General features: G+C 39.9%; 1 protein-coding gene across 1 annotated transcript; it reads right to left on the bottom strand.

Moving 5' to 3' along the window:
- Positions 1-1,903: 1,903 nt before the first annotated feature.
- LOC100346209 (guanylate-binding protein 5) lies at positions 1,904-20,621 on the bottom strand. The gene is made up of 10 exons (XM_089300431.1): positions 20,418-20,621; positions 19,780-19,907; positions 18,711-18,820; positions 18,275-18,471; positions 9,873-10,115; positions 8,167-8,447; positions 5,966-6,178; positions 5,001-5,103; positions 4,524-4,705; positions 1,904-2,200 (listed from the first exon to the last, which is right to left on the bottom strand). The coding sequence occupies exons 1-10, from the start codon at positions 20,605-20,607 to the stop codon at positions 2,045-2,047; spliced, it is 1,803 nt and encodes a 600-aa protein (XP_089156557.1). The 5' UTR covers positions 20,608-20,621; the 3' UTR covers positions 1,904-2,044.
- Positions 20,622-20,885: the final 264 nt, after the last annotated feature.

Below are 20,885 nucleotides of genomic sequence, written 5' to 3'. Positions count from 1 at the left end.
GCAACATGCTCCACTGAAGGTGCCCAAAGAGGGAGAAGGATCTATTTTTGGTGGGGAGTACATAAATATAAAAAAACAGTATTGGCTTGGGTGTTGGTTTCTTTGTAATATGGTCTAGTTTAACAGCACCAATGAGCAGACCCTTAGGTAAGTGACTTTATTTTGCTAAGTCTCAGGGTTGCAAGAATCTGTTCAAGATAGGCAGCAATATCAGTATCTAATTTGGAGACATAGTGGTCCTTCTCATCCATGAAAAGGATTTCTTGGATGTGAGAATGTATTTTATTCTCTCCTCTATACATTGTATAACTTGCAAAGGTCATTACAAACTATTGCTTGACAAATGCTCAGCTGAATTAGCTGGTACCTGATGAAATGCCGTTCAAGTCTAGACACAGAACTGAGCAGCTCTAGATACTACCTGATGTATGACATCCAGTGCATAAAGCTTCATAGAAAAGAAAAAAGAACAGATATTAAAATTGATCAGCTTTTCTTCTGAAAATATGATATAATACAACTGGAAAAGTCCTTACATAAGTAAAGAGTTAAGAGGACAAAATAGAGTGCTGTGCCACATTTCTACAAAACATTTTACTGAAGGTATATAAAACAGAGACAAACAATAACAACAAAAACAAAAAGCTAAAATAAAATGCACTTTAATTCTAATGTTAAAGCAATTCTTAGTTTCCTTAGAGAAATTTAGAAAGTTTTCCTATACATTTTAAGCTACTAAAAAAAATAAGGCAAATTAACACTGAGTTTTGGTGTTTGAAATGTTTTATGATTACAATGTTGAAAAAGACACAAAATCTATAATTTTAAGAGGGAAAATCAGTGGTTTTTACATATAACTAGAAAGTTAAGATTATTTAATATTGATACTATAGGCAAACATCAAATTAAATTAGCTTCACCAGACTTTATACAGCAGTCTATACACCACTTATTTACCAGCTCTTAAGAATTATAAACAAATTTATTAGGTACTAAATAAATTGGCTCAAATTATCAAGCAGTCTAATTATATTATGCCCTTTTTGAAGGCGAACAAAAAGAAAAGAATTCTTTAGCCTTTAAGCTTACCATACCATCTTCACGTTGTAGTTCCTTTCACCTTCCCCAAGATATCCGTCTCATGAGATCATCACGTGCTTTCAGCCTGCAGTGTCTCTGCACGGGTGACCACTGGCACAGTTGACGAATCACATCAGGGGTCCTGGAACAGTGCTCTCCACCAGGAGAACTCCACATGCCTCTCACTATGTCACTGGTGCTTCCTGCTGATGGCTTCCAGCACATGCCCACAAACAGGAGTGAGGTCCAACAGATCCTAAGATTTGGATCAAGTTCTATTGGACTGAGTCTATGTGGGTAACACCTTCTCCATAACAAAAACGCCCTTCAGAAATGTGGAAGACTTGGCCGGCGCCGTGGCTCAGTAGGCTAATCCTCCGCCTAGCGGCGCCGGCACACCGGGTTCTAGTCCCAGTCGGGGCGCCGGATTCTGTCCCGGTTGCCCCTCTTCCAGGCCAGCTCTCTGCTGTGGCCAGGGAGTGCAGTGGAGGATGGCCCAGGTGCTTGGGCCCTGCACCCCATGGGAGACCAGGAAAAGCACCTGGATCCTGGCTCCTGCCATCGGATCAGCACGGTGCGCTGGCCGCAGCGCGCCGGCCGCGGCGGCCATTGGAGGGTGAACCAACGGCAAAGGAAGACCTTTCTCTCTGTCTCTCTCTCTCACTGTCCACTCTGCCTGTCAAAAAAAAAAAAATTAAATAAAAAAAAAAAAAAGAAATGTGGAAGACTAGACAGGTGGCACTGGGATGTAAGGGAAAGCTGCTCCTTATGTAGCCCAGTACCACCCCTAAATGAAGGCAGTGATAAAACCACCTTGTTGTATAATTTATAATCTCTTGGAGGAAGTTATCATCATTTGAATTATTGAGATACATGTTTCATCAGTTAGCAGCACCATAACCTTAAAACTTTCTATAAAATTATTTAAGTGTTGACTTCTAAACATATACAGTCTCTTGTTCCTTTATCTCTTTGGTGAAAAGAAAGTTCCAATGTTCATCATTTTCAGGTGAGGTACAATAATGCTGAAAGATCTGGAAGCCATGTGCCACTTCAGTATCTGCTGCGTAAGCCTTCTTTGTTCAGCTTGGAGTTTTGCATTCAGCATTGCAGCCTCCTCCTAAAAAGTGATGAAGAAAAACTATAAGACTTAGCAAAAAGTGAAGTCCACCTTGTTTCTGATGGCCTAAATCACTCCTTCCCCTTCTTTATTCATACCACTAGACAGGCCTCGACTATCTCCCATTCACGTACTTCGAACCCACTCCTGCAATTATCCAACCTCCTTCTCTTTCTCTACCTCCAGAAATATCATCTCTCAATCCATGAAATGCTAAATCCTTAACATTCCCATTCCAAGATTCTCTTTTTCTTTACACCGCACAGTTTACTTGGGCAAATGGTCACTTCGTGACTTGAAATCTCACCCACATACAAGAGAATGGTGGCTATATTTCTAAGAGAAGATGCTCTGGGTGACATGCAGGGTCAATTGAGGTCTGTGCCTTAAATGAGGGAATTTGTTCGTAGTCACCACAGTTTTGGAGGCAGAAGTAGAAAAAAAAGACTGAGATTAAAAAAAAAAAACATAGGTTGCCTATCTTGTCCTTCAAGAAAGAGGTGAAATAAAAAATATCTTAAAGTTCACAATTGATCGTAATGATAGGACTAAGAACCAAAGGGATCACATAAACAAGAATAGTGTCTGCAAATACTAGCTGATAGAATCAAAAAGGGAGAGAATGATCCAACATGGGAAGTGAGATACACAGCAGACCCATAGAATGGCAAATGTCCTAAACAGCACTCTGGCCTCAGAATCAGCCCTTAAGGCATGCAGATCCAGCTGAAAAGCCCATGAGAGTATTTCAGGCATGGAAAGCCAAGACACTCTGGGGAAAAAAAAAACCTAAATGAAAGATCTCCACGAATGAGATCCCAGTGGAAAGAACGGGTCATCAAAGAAGAAGGTACCTTTCTCTGAAGGGAGGAGAGAACTTCCACTTTGACCATGGCCTTGTCTAAATATGATCAGAGTCAGTGAACTCAGGGGGCTTCCATAGCCTTGGCAGCTCATGACAAGAGCCTAGGTTGATTACTGATGCCATAAACAAGAGTGTCAATTTGTTAAGTCAACAATAGGAGTCACTGTGCACTTACTCCTCATGTAGGATCTTTGTCCTTAGTGTGCTGCACATTGAGATTTAATGCTATAACTAGTACTCAAACAGTATTTTTCACTTTATGTTTCTGTGTGGGAGCAAACTGTTGAAATCTTTACTTAATGTATGCTAAACTGATCTTCTGTATATAAAGAGAATCGAAAATGAATCTTGATGTGAATGGAAGGGGAGAGGGAGTGGAAAAGGGGAGGGTTGCGGGTTGGAGGGACGTTATGGGGGGCAAGCCATTGTAATCCATAAGCTGTACTTTGGAAATTTATATTCATTAAATAAAAGTTAAAAAAATTTTAAAAAAATCTTAAAGTAGTCCCTGAGAAACTGGGGGAAGAGTTAGCATGCTGTTTGTCTTAAGAGGGTGCTGGCATAAGAATCTCAAACTAGGTTTGCAAAAGTAGAAAGACTGCAAATCCTACTCATTATCAAAATATCCCAGTAAGTATGACCACTATCTCCTTTTTACACATGAAGAAAACAAGAGGAAATTCATAATATGATTAGCTCTATATGATAGCAATTCAAAAAGCCTGTGGAGAGGGAATTGTAAGATTAGATTATTTGGTGCCAGAAATTTTGGAATCTGTGTATACAAGAAGTCTTCAAAAAGTTTATGGAAAATGTATAGTATTAAGAAATACATGACTTCTGGGGTTGGCGCAGTGGCTCACTTGGATAATCCTCCGCCTGCGGTGCCGACATCCCATATGGGCACTAGCTTCTAGTCCTGGATGCTCCTCTTCCTGTCCAGCTCTCTGCTGTGGCCTGGGAGTGCAGTGGAGGATGGCCCCAGTGCTTGGGCCCCTGCACCTGCGTGGGAGACCTGGAGGAAGCACCTGGCTCCTGGCTTCTGATCGACGTAGCTCTGGCCGTGGTGGCCATTTGGGGGGTGAACCAACGGAAGGAAGACCTTTCTCTCTGTCTTTCTTTCTCACTGCTAACTCTATCTGTCAAATTAAAAAAAAAAAGAGTTTGTAGAAAATTGAATTAAAAGATAAGCTTATAAAAAATACCTGACTTCCTAAACAACTTTGCACCAAAATAAACTCACCTTTTCATTACATTTTCCCATAAACTAATTAAAGTCCACTGATATTGAGTAGGAGGTGAGGCTTGGATATATACCCAGCAGAGTGGCTCCAGAATCCTGGTTCAAAGCCTCCATATTTGATCCCCTGACCCTCCTCCCAGTGGTTGATCATCACAGTGTGGTCACCACACTGGGGAGAGATGGTGAAACCCCGAGATGAAACGACTGATGAGTACCTGGAGCCGGCGCTCCTTGGCCCTCTGCTGTTCTTGCAACATCTGTGCTCTGTTCATCTCCATTTGCCACACCTCTTTCTGGTGGCGCCTCTCCTGCTCCTCCATCAGCCGCTGGTTCTCCCGTTGAATGGCCTTCAACCTTTCTGCTTCAGCCCTTGCAACCTCCGCTTGCCTGCGTGCCTCTGAGGAGAGAGTGGAGAAGGTCAGACCCCTCCAGGATGAACGTGCCCCTTCCCTCTGCCTCCCACATCTCCCTGTTCATTGTCTGACTTCTTTGGGAAAGTCCCCAGGGCCTGTTTCTCCATCCCAGGTAACCAGAATGCACTCCTCATGCCACACTCAGATGTGGCCTGAGAGGCTAAGAAGCATCTTTGCCATTCCCACCACAGTGTAATGATCCCAGGCGAACCAGGCCAAGTTCAAATCCAAATTTGTAGACATTTCTGTTCATCTTGCATTGTTCCCATCCCTTCTCACTTTTCATCTTCTCCTCTCTGGCTGTGAGAGCCTGGTCTGTCTTCAGAATTGTAGCACTCACAGACTCCTTGGACTTTAAATACTTCTGCAGAGCTTCCTCAGCCTAGGAGACCAAAAACATGCAATCAGTCATAGGGAATGGCAACTGCCAATGCTATAAATGGCTCTGTTTCTCTGTCCTTTCAGCTCTCTTCCTCCTAGGAGGTGCTCAACCTGTGCCTGCTGGAACTGTCCACCAAGCTGCTCCTGCCACAAGGTGGACATAACCCCCAACAGGCCTCTTAGAGCACTCAAGGCCACCATATGCAAAGGATTTGTTCACAGGTAGAAAAATACAGCTTCTTGGGTGTTTGGAAAACTGTTATGGATTCTGGGGAAAGATGCTCTTTCTCTCTCCTGAGACTGAGGGCACTAAGGAATAATTAAGTTGGACCTGGCACTGTCAATGCTGTTGCCATGGGGCTAAGTCTGCCTGACAGTGAAGCCAACAGTCAGGAAAAGGGAATAAGTAGTAGGGGTTGGAAACAAAAGCAATAGAAATTGATGACAATGTTTAAATTCTGAACCATATCTACATTTGAAGCAAAATTAAAACCTTTTTATGAGCTTATACAAGCCAATGAATTACTGATTTTTCTAAATTAGTTCAATTATTGGGATTCTGTCCTATGTAACAAAAATACCCCTTTATGGCAATCAATGCTGATGGCTGAGCAGAGGTCTGATGACTATGGTAATGGTTCCATGTAATTCCAGGGATATCATTCAAGTATAAATTTGGTTTTAGGAACACCAGTACCAGGCACATATTTTTCTATGCATGTTCATTTAGTGAAAGAGTAACCTCCGGCAGAGGCAAAAACCTCATCTGTGTACTTACAGTGGTGTCTTTCCTCCTGTCCTCAATGTTTTTTAAACAGCTGCCCCATGCATTTTCCATAATTAATAAATCGAATCAGGGATACCTGTATCCCTTTCCTGGGCTTCTGATAGTACTCTGCCTTCAGCTCTTCTGTCTTCTGAAGGTAGAGATTGTAACCTCCTGGTTTCGAATAAGTCCCCTGCTTCACTGCTTCTTCTAGGGGACCAAAAATATCCTGAAGCAGAGCTGAGCAAAGATCCGATGAGGCTTCCAAGTTCCGTTTACAAAAGGCATCATGCTTTGCATCTAGTAGTGTCTTTAAATGGGAAAAAAAAAAAACCCAAGGGAAGATGTTAGCATTTCTTCAGTGTTTCCAAAAAGAATTTACAGTTTTTTCTAGAAGTACAGAGGAATGCAAGCAAACTATCCATCCCATAAAACGTAGAAAAGTTCCAATGATGATATTCTGTAGAAAAATAGCATTTACTTTATTTTTAAGAAGATTTATTTATTTACTTGAAAGTCAGAGTTACATAGAGAGAGGAGAGGCAGAGAGAGAGAGAAAGGTCTTCCATCTGCTGGTTCACTCCCCAGATGGCTGCAATGGCCAAAGCTGTGCTGATCTGAAGCCAGGAGCCAGGAGCTTCTTCCAGGTCTTCCACATGGGTGCAGGGGCCCGAGGACTTGGGCCATCTTCTACTGTTTTCCCAGGCCATAGCAGAGAGCTGGATCGGAAGAGGAGCAGCCGGGACTAGAACTGACGACAATATGGGATGCCGGGCACTTCAGGCCAGGGCATTACCCCGCTGTGCAACAGCGCCGGCCCTAGCATTTATTTTTGAGTTTGAAATTTCCTGAAACCCCACTCTCTTGTTAGCTTTCCTTTAGAGGTGTTCTTCAGACAACAGACATCTAGTCTCAGGCTGTCATTCTAAATGAAGCCCCATGATTTATATTTCTAGTTTCAATGTTTCACTGGACCTTGGATTTCCATAAGAAAGTGAATAGGCCGGCAGCACAGCTCAATAGGCTAATCCTCCATCTGTGGTGCCAGCACACTGGGTTCTAGTCCTGGTCAGGGTGCCGGATTCTATCCTGGTTGCTCCTCTTCAAGTCCACCTCTCTGCTGTTGCCCGGGAGTGCAGTGGAGGATGGGCCAAGTGCTTGGGCCCTGCACCCGCATGGGAGACCAGGAAAAGCACCGCATGGGAGACCAGGAGAAGCACCTGGCTCCTGGCTTCGGATCAGCAGCAGCCATTGCGGGGTGAACCAACGGAAAAGGAAGACCTTTCTCCCTGTCTCTCTCTCTCTCACTGTCCACTCTTACTGTCCAAAAAAACACACACAAGAAAGTGGAATAGAATAGTTGGCTAGAGTTATATTAATTTACTCTATTAAAATTGGACATATCATATTACACAAGATGCAACTGACAATGCTATAAGATATACTAAAAGTAAGAAAAAGTACTTTGTAAATGCAATTCTTTATAGTCATAAAATTAATTCAAATTTAGTCCATGGGTATAACATGCTAAAGATGTGAAAATAAGAATAGGAATACTTGACCACAAATCCATCCTTGAATCAAACCTGTATCCATCTCTGACCAAAGGTTGATCCACCTGTCTCCAAAGCATTCAGGAAGAAAGAATATCCCCAACCCAACTGTTAAGACCCCCTACTGCCTGTTTAGGGACTTTCCCAGTGCATGCACATGCCAAGAACTGCCCAGTACTACTCTTGGAGAAGTAGTCCTGAGCAACACCATCTCCCTGAGTGTTTCATGTGCCAAACAAGCAACTGCACCTGTGCAGAATGTGGAGCTGGATGCAAACTGAAGTGCCCTGTACTGAGCAAGATTCTCCAGAGACCAAGAGGGCATGGTTATGCCTCCCCAACATGATAACAGTGCTACTCACCTCTCATTTGCAGAGGCATTCAGTAGAACCTGTCTCCACCATGTTGTCTCCATTGTGCTCAGGCATAAGCCCCCTCCCTAGCCCACCATAAAAATCTGTCTGGGTAAAACATTCAAATATAAATTTGGTGCTAGGAACACTCACTTTACAAGTGAGTCAAGAACCTTGAATTATTATCAAAAACTTCAGAATCTACAGGGGCTAGAGTATTACCTGCTTGTTTTCAGAGCAAAAATGATATAATGGAATCATAGGTAAATATCATTTTCAGTCTAGTAGGAATTGATTGTCTTAATTAAGACCTATTTTACCATTCATTCCAATGCTTTGCCTTGGTTTGGAACTTCACAACCATGAAGTAGAACAACAACAAAAATAATTACCTCTAATTCCTTCTGGAACTTTTGGTCCATGTCCTTGAAGGAGTCCTTCATGAAGACTTCGATGGCCTCTCTCTGAGAAGCAGTGTGCAAGTCCAGCAGCTCCTGGAGGGTTTCTGTGGGCAGATGCACCTTCTGGCTCATCTGCTGGTCATAGTGGGCAATGGCCTTTTGTACTGCAGCTGTGTTCTCTACCTGGGCCAAGGTAAGGACTGAGTTCTCAATGCAGGGCAGATCCCCTCTGTTGATGGCATTGACATAGGTCATCACCAGGTTCTCTAGACCTTCACAGGGAGAAAATATACCTGCATTATTTCCAGAGAAAGGGACCATGGTGTGTGTGTGTGTGTGTGTGTATAAATTTTACATTTAATTGTCAGAAAATTTTACTATTCTCATCAATATTCAAGTGGCCAAAATAAGTTCCAACAGGAAATTGTGTAATCAAAAGGACAGGTCTTTTTTTCCCTTGAGAAAACAAATAATGTTCAAATAAGGACATGGGAGAAATCTCAAGATCTACAGAATGGTCCACATTTCATTCTCCTCCCATGAAAAAATAGGGAGATAATTATATAACAGCCATCCATATTCATTTCATTAGAATGCCATAGGCCTTGTGTCTTTAATCTTCCCTCTCTTTCCCTCTTCCTCAGTTTTTCAGTCTCTTTAGGATTCATTTTTGTCTTTCACTTTAATGTGTGTTAACTGGTATAAAGGTTTAGCATCCACTGATAAAGTGTGAAGTGAGGCCAGCGCCGAGGCTCAATAGGCTAATCCTCTGCCTGTGGCGCTGGCACCCAGGGTTCTAGTCCTGGTCAGGGCACCAGATTCTGTCCCAGTTGCTCCTCTTCCAGTCCACCTCTCTGCTGTGGCCCGGGAGTGCAGTGGAGGATGGGCCCTGCACCCACATAGGAGACCAGGAGAAGCACCTGGCTCCTGGCTTCAGATCAGCATGGTGCACCGGCCGCAGCGGCCATTGAGGGGTGAACCAACAGAAAAGGAAGACCTTTCTCTCTGTCTCTCTCTCTCTCTAACTGTCCACTCTGCCTGTCAAAAAAAAAAAAAAAAAAGAAAAGAAAAGAAAAAGAAAACTGTGAAGTGAGCATTTTATACCCACTTTTCCTTATTGATAATTAGAGCTTTTCTGTTTTTTTTCTTATCATTTGCAGAATTCTGTTTGCACTCAACTTCACTCTATAATTTAACAGTAATTTACAGAATCCTGAGACATAGATTTCTTAGGAAAAATTCGATCAAGAAATCTGTTTAGATTTCTTTGCAGTTCAAGACATTTGGGGTGTTTGTTCAATGTTTGTATCAATCAACTTTCATCTCTGCAGAAAGTATGTATCTCTTGTTCATTACATCAAAGGCAATGATGCATAATAAGAACCAATATATTTGTTGAACAAGTACTGCCAACGCATGTTTGTTAGTGTAGTTAAACAGTGGGTCATTTCTGGGTAAAACATTTTTAACTTGTTCTATCTTCAGCTTATATTCCTGTTTTATGTAACTTTGGAGGCATTAACAAAAACTAAACCTCTAGAAATATGTTTAATATCCATTAAAACTTAATGAATTTAGTATTTGGTTTTCATGGTAGTAATTGCTTATGCATCTGTCAATGCTGGAACTATGAAAGAATCTTGTAAGTGCCCCTTACTCTTGGGGCTGAATGAAGGAAAAATCCCAGAAGTACTCACGAGGTCCATTAACCTTGATACCTCCCGGAAGAGTTTTGATCATGGAATGGCTAAAGATGTAGGAACAGAATTCTTGCATTTGTTGCACAAATTCACATTCCAGCTCATCATCATGCAGTATCTGAAGTTGGGCAAGTTTCTTCTGGTTGGTGGGTAAGTCAAAAATAAAGCATTTCCTTGTTGGGAAGAACTTCTTTATACACTTACGGGGAAAATTGTAAGCCTGAGTTCTTTGATCAGTTCCTGGGGAAGGAAAAATAGGATTTGTTTAGTATAGAATTTACTTTCATTTTGATCTAAATAGCTGAAATAAATGCCTTTTCATCCGATGTTACTTAAAGATAGAAACCTGCCTCACTCCAAACTGACTTTGAGTCTTGCTGGGAGGATTGACAAAGGTCTAGGCCCTCCTGAAGGACTGTGAGGTGCTCCCATCTTCTCAACATATCACAGACTCTGGGAATCAAACTGCCAAGGGGGAGCACCTACAGACAACTGGCTCTGGGAACATCTCTGCTCTCTCCATGGACGGGACAGGTTAGTGGGGCTGAGTAGATCCTCTGTTCCCTGTGACTGTGGGAGCCTTGTGTTCTGTGACTGTGGGAATTCCGTGACTGCATGATAGGCTGTGAGGTGTCACTGGGTTTCTGGGTAGTCACTGTCTCTGACGTCAGAGGCTCAGTGCTCCCTGACAGCATGGGTTGGGTCACTGCAGAGGGTTCTATGCTCACAATGAAGATCACACAAATCCTTTGTTCAGTTCATGCACCAGTGTGGATGGAGGTTTTACCCACTGTGGGCTTACTCTGATCAATGATCACCTGGGAAAAGAGGAGATGAGGTTGTGATGACACCAACAGGTATGATCATACCATTTCTCCTGTTGACATTAGAGGAGATCTATCATGCCCAACTTGGGTGTCACCCTGGATCCTTGCCTTACCCTGGAGTACTGACCACAACTCCCTGGCCACACCTAACACATGCCTCTGGATAGTTATTGAAGATCAAACATTCCACTAAGCCATAGAGGCATAGTGCAAACATAAAATCCCTCAGAGGAGAAAACCAACAGTTATCTCCACAAATGCCTGAAAACAAATGCAGAACTTCAAGAAATAAGAATAAGTAAGACAACCTAACTCCCCCAAAGGAACACAACAACACTTCAATATTTGAATGTGAAAGGAAGAGATTGATAAAATGCCTGAAAAGGAATTAAAAAGAATGATGATAGGATTACTCAGACGCAATGAGAAGCAAATTCATGAGTTAAAGAAATTCATACATGACATGGATGAAACATTTTCCCATGAGATAGACTTTGAAAAGAAATCACATTGAAATATAAGAAATGAAGAATTCAATATGTCAATTAAATAATACAGGGGAAAGCTTTAATAACAGAATTGATGAGGCAGAAGAAAGAATATCCAGATAGAAGACAAACATTTATAAACATCTCAGACCAAAAGAAGCAGAAGCAGGAGCAGGAGAAGGAGAAATTAGAAATATTAAAAACCATGTTAAAGATTTATGGGAAAGTATCAAAAGCCCCAACACATGGGTCTTAGGAGTTCCTGAAGGTGTGGAAACAGCAAATGGATTGGATTAGAAGGCATATTCAGTGAGATAATAACAGAAAACTTCCCTACTTTGGAGATAGAAAGGGACATCCAAGTTCAGGAAACATAAGGAACTCCTCATAGACATGAACAGAAAAGATCTTCACCATGACACATTGTAGTCAAACTTTCAACAGTAAAACATTAAGAAAAGATTCTAAAATGTGCACGAGAGAAATGCAGGATTACTTTCTTTTTTTTTAATTTTCAATTATCTTTATATACAGAGGATCAATTTAGCATATATTAAGTAAAGATTTCCACATTTTGCACCCACACAGAAACACAAAGTATAAAATACTATTTGAGTACTAGTTATAGCATTAATTAAACACCTAAGAGTAATTGTGTATTAATTACAGAGTTCAAACAATAGTTTTAAGTAGAACATAAAATGCAACTTTTGTATTGTTGTGGCTTCCCCCCCAACCCCAGGATTACTTTCAAATGACCTCCAATTGAACTCACAGCTGATTTCTCATCAGAAACCCTACAATTTGGAGAGAATGGAGAGACATAATCCAAGTCTTAAAATACAAATACAATCAACCAAGAATACTGTACTATGCAGAGATCTCATCTATAAATGAAACTGAAATAAAGCCATTCCATAATAAACAGAAATTGAAAGAGTTTTTCATCACTTGTCCAGTCTTACAAATGATGCTACATGATGTGAAACACACAGAAACACATAAAGATAACCATCATTATGAATGAATATGAAGATAGAAAATCTCCCAGAAAAAGCACAAAAGAAATCCAAAGCAAACAATAGGAATATTTATGGGAAAATGGCAGGGCCAGATTGTTACTTATCGATAGTAACTTTGAATGTAAATGGCTTAAATTCTCCAATAAAAAAATATAGACTGGCTGAACTGATTAAAAAACAAGACCCATCTACTTGCTGCCTGCAAAACACTTCACCAACAAAGACACCCACAGACTGAAAGTGAAAGGTTGGAAAAAGATATTGCATGCTAAGGGAAAGCAGAAATGAGCAGGTGTAGCCATCCTAATATCAGACAAAATAGACTTTAACACAAAAACCTCTTAAATGAGACAAAGAAAAGCATTATATAATGATTAAGGAGTCAGTTCAACAGGAAGATGTGACTGTAATAAATGTATATGCATCTAATCCAGGATGCCTGGCAGTTTTAAATAAATGTTAATGGAACTAAAGAGAGACATAAAATCCAATACAATAGTAACAGGGGACAACACCCCCACTTTCATCAGTAGACAGATCAACTAGACAGAAAATCAACAAAGAAGCAACAGAGCTATCTACACTATGGACCAAATTTACCTTACTAATATCTACAGCACATTTTATCCCACAGTTGAAGAATACACATTGTTTTCTTTAGTGCATGAAATTTTCTCTAGGATGTACTATATTCTAGAACATAAAGCAAGTGTCAGCAGATTCAAAATGATTGAAATGATTCCATGTATCTTTACTGACCACAATGGAATGAAGCTGGAAATGAGAAACTTAAGAATCTCTAGAGAATATGCAAATGCAAGGAGACTGATCAACACACTCCTGAATGAACAGTTGGTCATAGAAGAAATCAAAAGGGAAATAAAAAAAATTCCTGGAAACAAAAGAATATGACAATGCAACATATCAAAATGTATGAAATACAGCAAAAACAGTGTTAAAAGAAAAGTTTGTGACAATTAGTGCCTACATCAAGAAATTGGAAAGGTATCAAATAAATGAGCTATCACTCAGCTATCACTGCATCTCAAAGACCTAGAAAACAACAAACCAAAACCAAAATCAGTAGAAGGAAATAATTGAAATTAGAGAATAAATAAACAAAATTGAAACAAAAAATACAAAAGATTAGCAAAATTAAGAGTTGTTTTTTAAAAAAATAAATAAGATGGATACACTATTGGCCTAACTAACCAAAAAAATGAGGAAGAAGATCTAAATTGGTAAAATCAGAGATGAAAAAGGAGATGTAACAGATACCACAGAAACAAAAATAATCATGAGGAATTACTGCAAACAGCCTTTTGCCAAAAAATTGAAATTCCAAAAGAAATGGATACATTCCTGGACATATGTGACCACTAACACTGAGTCATGAAGACTTAGAAAACCTATACAGACCAATAACCATGATGAAAATCAAATCAGTAATACAGACTCTCCCAGCAAAGAAAAGCCCAGGACTGGATGGTTTCACTGCTGAATTCTCCCAGACATTTAAAGAGCTAATTCCAATTCTTCTCAAGCTGTTTAAAAGAATTGAAAGAGAGGGAATCCTCAGACTTCTTCTATGAGGCCTGCATCACCTTAATTTCAAAACCAGAAAAAGATACAACAAAGACAAAGAACTATAGACTAATATTACTGACAAACCTAGATGTAAAAATCCTCAAGAATATACTAGCTAACTGAATCTAAAAATACATTAGAAAGATCATTCATGCATGCTAAGTGGGATTCATCCCTGGTGTGCATCATGTTAACAAACTGAAAAATAAAGCCACATGATTATCTCAATCGATACAGAGAAAGCATCTGATAATATACAACATTCTTTCATAATAATAGGTTTAAACAAATTGGGTTAGAAGGAACATTTCCTAATATAATCAAGGCAATTTATGACAAACTCTCAGCCAGCATCATATTGAATGAGAAACATTTCCACTAAGATCTGGAACTAGACAAGGATGCCCACTTTCACAATTGCTATTCAATATACTCCTGGAAGTTTTAGCCAGAGTCATTACAAAAAGAAAATAAAGGAATACAAATTGGGAAGGAAGAAGTCAGATTATCCTTATTTGCAGATGACATGTTCTATATATAGGAGAACCAAAAGACTCCTCTAAGAAACTATCAGAACTTATATGAGAATTTGGTAAAGTACCGATATAAAATTAACACAGAGAAATCAATAGCTTTTGTATACAGAGACGATGCAAATTGCTGAGAAAGAACTTGTAAGATCAGTTCCCTTCAGAATAACTACAAAAAATTCTAAGTAGCTTGGTATAAATTTAATCAAGGAGACCAAAGACCTCTATGAAGAAAAACACAAAACATTAAAGAAAGAAATAGTAGACACTAAAAATGAAAAATCTTCCATGTTCGTGGTTTGGAAGAACGAATATCATCAAAATGTGCATACTATCAAAAGCAGTGTACAGAATCAATGTGATCCCATTCAAAATACCAATGACATTCTTCTCATATATAGAGAAAATGATGCTAAAATTCATATGAAAGTACAAGAGACTCTGAATAGTAAAAGCAATCTTAAACAATAAAAATAAAGCTGGAAGCATCACAATGCCAGATTTCAATACATACCACAGGGCAGTTATAATCAACACAGCCTGATACTGGCACACAAATAGACATGTAGACCAGTGGAACAGAACAGAAACTCCAGAATTCGCTACATGCATCTACAACCAGCTTATCTTTGACAAAGAGCCATAATCAATCCCTGAAGCAAGGACAGTCTCTTCAACAAATGGCGCTGGAAAAACTAGATCTCCACATGCATAAGTATGAAACAAGACCCCCTACCTTACATCTTATACAAAAAATCAACTAAAATAGATCAAGGATCTAAATCCATTACCTTCTATCATCAGATTACCAGAGAAGAACATTGGGGAAACTCTGCAAGATATTGGCATAGGCAAAGACTTCTTGGGAAAGACTCAGAAGCATAGGCAATCAAAATAAAAGATAGACAAATGGGATTACATCAAGCTAGGAAGCTTCGGTACTTGAAAGGAAATGGTCAACAAAATAAAGAGGCAACCAACAGAATGGGAGAAAATATTTGCAAACTATGCAATTGAAAAAGGATTAATATCCAGAACCTAAAATGAGTTCCTGAAACTCAACAATAATACAAAAAAGCAATCCAGATAAGAAATGGGCAAAGGACTTGAACAGGAATTTTTCAAAAAAGGAAGTTCGACTTCGACTTCGACTTGATCAGCCCTTACCCTGACTGTTGATGAGCAACTTGATATGTTATCCCTCTTAGTACTTAATACTTTTGGTTGAATACTGTAATCAATACACAATTCTTCTTAAGTGCTGAAACTTAACTGAAAAGTGATTGCTGTTAAATATAAGAGTGGGAATAAGAGAGGGAAGAGATGTGCAATGCGGGACATGCTCAAGCTGACTTACCTCAAATGGTAGAGTTAGAAACATACCAGGGGATTCGAATTCAATCCCATCAAGGTGGCATGTACCAATGCCATCTCACTAGTCCCAGTGATCAATTTCTGTTCACAATTGATCATAATGATAGGACTAAGAGTCAAAGGGAGCACATAAACAAGAATAGTGTCTGCAAATACTAGCTGATAGAATAAAAAAGGGAGAGAACGATCCAACATGGGAAGTGAGATACACAGCAGACCCATAGAATGGCAGATGTCCTAAACAGCACTCCGGCCTCAGAATAAGCCCTTAAGGCATGCGGATCCAGCTGAAAAGCACATGAGAGTATTTCAGGCATGGAAAGCCAAGGCACTCTGGGGAACAAAAAAAAACCTAAATGAAAGATCTCCGCGAGTGAGATCCCAGTGGAAAGAACGGGTCATCAAAGAAGGAGGTACCTTTCTCTGAAGGGGGGAGAGAACTTGCACTTTGACTATGACCTTGTCTAAATAAGATAAGAGTCGGAGAACTCAAAAGGCTTCCATAGCCTTGGAAGCTCATGACTGGAGCATAGGGAGATTACTGATGCCATAAACAGGAGTGTCAATTTGTTAAGTCAACAACAGGAGTCACTGTGCACTTACTCCTCATGTAGGATCTTTGTCCTTAGTGTGCTGTACATTGTGATTTAATGCTATAACTAGTACTCCAACAGTATTTTTCACTTTATGTTTCTGTGTGGGAGCAAACTGTTGAAATCTTTACTTAATGTATGCTAAACTGATCTTCTGTATATAAAGAGAATCAAAAATGAATCTTTATGTGAATGGAAGGGGAGAGGGAGTGGAAAAGGGGAGGGTTGCGGGTTGGAGGGACGTTATGGGGGGCAAGCCATTGTAATCCATAAGCTGTACTTTGGAAATTTATATTCATTAAATAAAAGTTTTTAAAAAAAGAAAAAAAAGGGAAGTTCAAATGGCCAATAGAAACTTGGATCACTAGCCATGGGAGAAATGCAAATAGAAACCACAAGGAGGTTTCATCTCATCCCAGTTTGAAGGATTCTGAAAGAAAGAAGGAAAGGAAAGGAAAGGAAAGGAAAGGAAAGGAAAGGAAAGGAAAGGAAAGGAAAGGAAAGGAAAGGAAAGGAAAGGAAAGGAAAGGAAAGGAAAGGAAAGGAAGGGAAGGGAAGGGAAAGGAAAGGAAAGGAAAGGAAAGGAAAGGAAAGGAAAGGAAAGGAAAGGAAAGGAAAGGAAAGGAAAGGAAAGGAAAGGAAAGGAAAGGAAAGGAAAGGAAAGGGAAGGGAAGGGAAGGGAAGGGAAGGGAAGGGAAGGGAAGGAAAAGAAAAGAAAAGAAGGAAGGGAAGGGAAGGGAAGGGAAGGGAAGGGAAGGGAAGGGAAGGGAAGGGAAGGGAAAGGAAAGGAAAGGAAAGGAAAGGAAAGGAAAGGAAAGGAAAGGAAAGGAAAGGAAAGGAAAGGAGGAAGGAAGGAAGGAAGGAAGGAAGGAAGGAAGGAAGGAAGGAAGGAAGGTCAACAAACAATAAATTCTGGTGAGGTTGTAGGGGAAAATGTACCATAATCACTGTTGATAGGAATGTGAACTAGTCCATCCACCATGGAAGACAGTGTGGAGATACCTCAGAAAGCAGAAAATAGATGTGCCATATGGCCCAGCAATCACACTCTTGGGGATTTACCCAAAGGTAATAAAATCAACATATGAAATAGTTATGTATAACCCCATGTTTATTACAGCTCAATTCACAATGGCTTAGATATGGAATCAATCCAGATATTATCCATCTACTGATGACTGGATAAAAAAATTGTAAATACACACACACACACACACAGAGAGTGAGAGAGAGAGAGAGAGAGAGGGAGAGAGAGAGAGGATGGAATATTACTCATCCATAAAAAAGAATGAAATCCTGTCTTTTGCAATAAAATGGATGTAATTGGAAACCACTATACTTAGTGAAATAACCTATTTCCCAAAAGACAAAAACCATTTGTTTTGCCTTTTCTGTGGTAACAGAGTATCAAAAAATATAATGTACATAAATGAAATTAACATTTTGAGAGTTGATGGTTTTTAAAGCCTCATCTCTACAGTTTGGGACCAGTGGTCTTTTTTTTCTTCTTACTATTTGTTGACTTCTTTGTTTAGCATAGGGTTAATCTTATGAGTATAAAATAGGCTGAGAGTAGATCATTGTAAATATTAAAGGAAGGAATGGGAAAGGCAGGAGAAGGGAGAGTGGGAGCATGGATGGGACGGAGGGTAGGTTGGGAAGTATTACTATGATCCTTAATCTGTATATATGAAATGCATAAAATTTGTTTCCCTAAGAAAAATTTAAAAATAAAAAAATCCAAAGAACCAAAAACATCAATACACAAACTTAATGAAGGAAAAGAAAAAAAGAAAAGAAATTTGTTCTAAGTTCAGGGGAGTAATATAGTTTGAAAATCTGTTAATTCATTCTAATTTAATAATATTCATTACTTATTTTATAAAATAAATATTAAAAAACTATATATTTAACCACTGTTCTAATGAGATAATTTCTTGGTTTAATTTTCTATTTCCAAAACTGAAGTCTTAATCACCTTCTTTCAGCTTCAGTGAGTTCTCCAGGTATTCATCTGCTGTGATGAGCTGCCCGTCTGTTTCCAGGCATAGGTAGAAATCTCTGAGAGTCCACACCAGGTCTGGAAAGAAGCTCACAAGGTCAGCAGTGTCTTCAACCTCATCTAGGTCAGGTGACGTTCTGACCTTCAGCAGATCTGTCAGTTCTGTTACATCGCTGACACACAACTAAGGAAAACTGATGGTAACAGGACTGCACCTGAGTCCCATTCAGTCGTCTGTATCCCCAGACTTTGACTTTGATTTTGGCTCTTATACAGTTCCCTCACATTAGTACTTTTATTTGTATTTTCAAAGTTTTTCATTTTTATTTTTGTGACTCATAAGCTCTAACAGATAGCTGGTGGTTCGAGAAGTTCTCTGGCTTTAGTTCCATTATGAACCACAAAAGGATACTTCAGCAGGTCGACAGCCCCCTGGTCAATTTTGTTCATGGTGTTGTATACAAAGACACTACTCACTAGGATCGCCAATGCAAAGATCTGGGTATCATTCTTGTTGTCAACCTAGACATGAGAACAAATTCAAATCATGTTTTAATGACATTCCCAGTTGAGCAGTCATTAAAAGCAAATTCCTGATCTACAAAAGTTAAACAAGACAAATAATAATGAGTGATACATGAACCTTGAAAATTTATTATTTGCATAAAAATTTTACACTGATATATATGTTGTTGACATTGTGTACAAATCAAGGTTGCTTTTTCTCAGTTAAATATTTGTTACATTTGCCTGCGTGCACCTGGAAAAAGCTCATGTATCTACTGTTTAAATAATGTATTGGATAAGACAAAAAAGAAGGAGATTATAAGAGCCAGAGACCTGATTTGAACACAGGTTTATCTGACCAAGAACCCACCATTAATCAGTATTCTCTGCAGAGTCAGAGGTCCAGTACTGGTTTCATTTTTCATGATCTTTATGCATCTGAAATAACTGCCTAGCTCAATATCAGTGCTGTTCTCTCAATACTTTTAGCTCAAAAGTATATGATTTTTTAGCTGAAAGGTATATTTTATTACTTCAAGCTTCCAAATTATATTAAAAATGGGAATGAAAGAAGGAGTATAGCCTGGAGAAGAGGTGAGTGTCATAGAAGAGGTGGTGGCAGTTAAGCCACCACTTGGAATGCCCACACCCCATATCAGAGTGTCAGGGTTTGAGTTATGACTATACTCCCAATTCCAGCTTCCTGCTATGTGCAGCCATGAAGGTAACAGTTGATGTCTCAAGTAGATGGAGTCCTAGATTGAGTTATCAGCTCCTGTCTTCAGCCTTGTCCAGACCTGGCTGTTGTGGGCATTTAAGGAGTGCACTAACAATCCGGGGATCTCTGTCTACTTTAAAATTTTTTAAAGGGTATAGCCAAGAAAAAATATTAATTTAGGAAAAAACTAAATCCTCTCTATATGAAGAATGTTCAGAAATGAGAGATAAATTTAAAAGGAATCCCGTAGCCATACCTTCTCTACATCAGCCAGACCTTCCGTGTCAAGCAGAACTAGGGTGTGCTCGGGCTTCTCAGGATGAGGCACACACCACATCCAGATGCCCTTGGTGTGAGACTGCACGGTGGACCCAACTGAGAAGCCTGCAGAGAAGTGGAGATGTTGTAATAGAGGAGGGGCTCTGGAAACAGGGGGATTATCTTGATCACTGAAAAAGGATTTAGGGAAAGTAAGATGAGGAGACAGCAAAAAGCATAACCAGTATGGATCTGAATTAAAATAGAAGAATGGGAAAATAACAACAAATATCACAGGTAAGTAATTTGTTATTTAAAATAATAGCATGATACTAAAATTTTAATAGTTTATAATTATATGAATGGAAATTACTTCACTAATATCTCACTCTTTATACAGGGAACACAATGATGCTTTTTCCAAAAAAAAATGCTAGGGGCAAATAAATAAACGCAGTGTGAAGCATCAGGACAGACAGCTGCCCTTTGTCTCCCAGGAGATAAAAAGACCAGTGCCACACATTGGCTTTCAGTGCCCCTCCCCCTCCCCGCCTTTCTCCCTTCTCCTCCCCAGGCTGAGTGGTGACAGTGTGGGTGGACAGAGGAGACCCTCAGAGCACAGCTGTTGCCGCTCACCCTGCTTCTTCCCAGCCAGCTTGTTCATGAGGTAGGATTTGCCCGTGCGGTAGAGGCCCACGATAGCTACCACCACCACGGGCTGCGTAACAGCCGACAGGATCTGCACGGCCTCCTCATTGACCATGAACTGCTCACTGGTGTTCTCAATGAGGCACATGGGTTCTGCCATGAGGATCTCCGAGGCCATGTCCAGGACGTTACTTTGTCTGCAAGGGAAGAGATGAGCTGGGCCGGAATATCTAGTGTTTAAACCGAGAAAATCATTTTGTCTACTGAACCTGGGCATATGCTCCCCCAGCATGGCCTGTTGCTGAAGAATTTTCTGAAAGCTGAAAATAGCTTAGCAAATGTGGGTTGCAGTAGAACACTACATCCTTCATACTCTTGACCACCCTATTGGCTCCTAGCTATTTGGTAGACACAGGGAAATCCCCATCTTGAGTCTAACCTGTTACTGGTTTGAAT

Source organism: Oryctolagus cuniculus, chromosome 7 (genome assembly GCF_051225735.1).
Source record: "Oryctolagus cuniculus isolate XC-2025 breed Fujian yellow rabbit chromosome 7, ASM5122573v1, whole genome shotgun sequence".
NCBI lineage: Eukaryota > Metazoa > Chordata > Mammalia > Lagomorpha > Leporidae > Oryctolagus > Oryctolagus cuniculus.
Note: the sequence above shows the minus strand (reverse complement) of the source record. Positions and strands in the feature narration are given on the sequence as shown.

Excerpts from the sequence above, each read along its gene's own strand:
- LOC100346209 (XM_089300431.1), bottom strand. The coding sequence starts at position 20,607 with ATGGCCTCGGAGATCCTCATGGCAGAACCCATGTGCCTCATTGAGAAC. Across the intron at positions 19,908-20,417 it reads GCTGGCTGGGAAGAAGCAGG|GCTTCTCAGTTGGGTCCACC; the intron begins GTGAGCGGCAAC and ends ACTTCTCTGCAG. Across the intron at positions 18,472-18,710 it reads GGGGCTGTCGACCTGCTGAA|CGATGTAACAGAACTGACAG; the intron begins GTATCCTTTTGT and ends GTTGTGTGTCAG.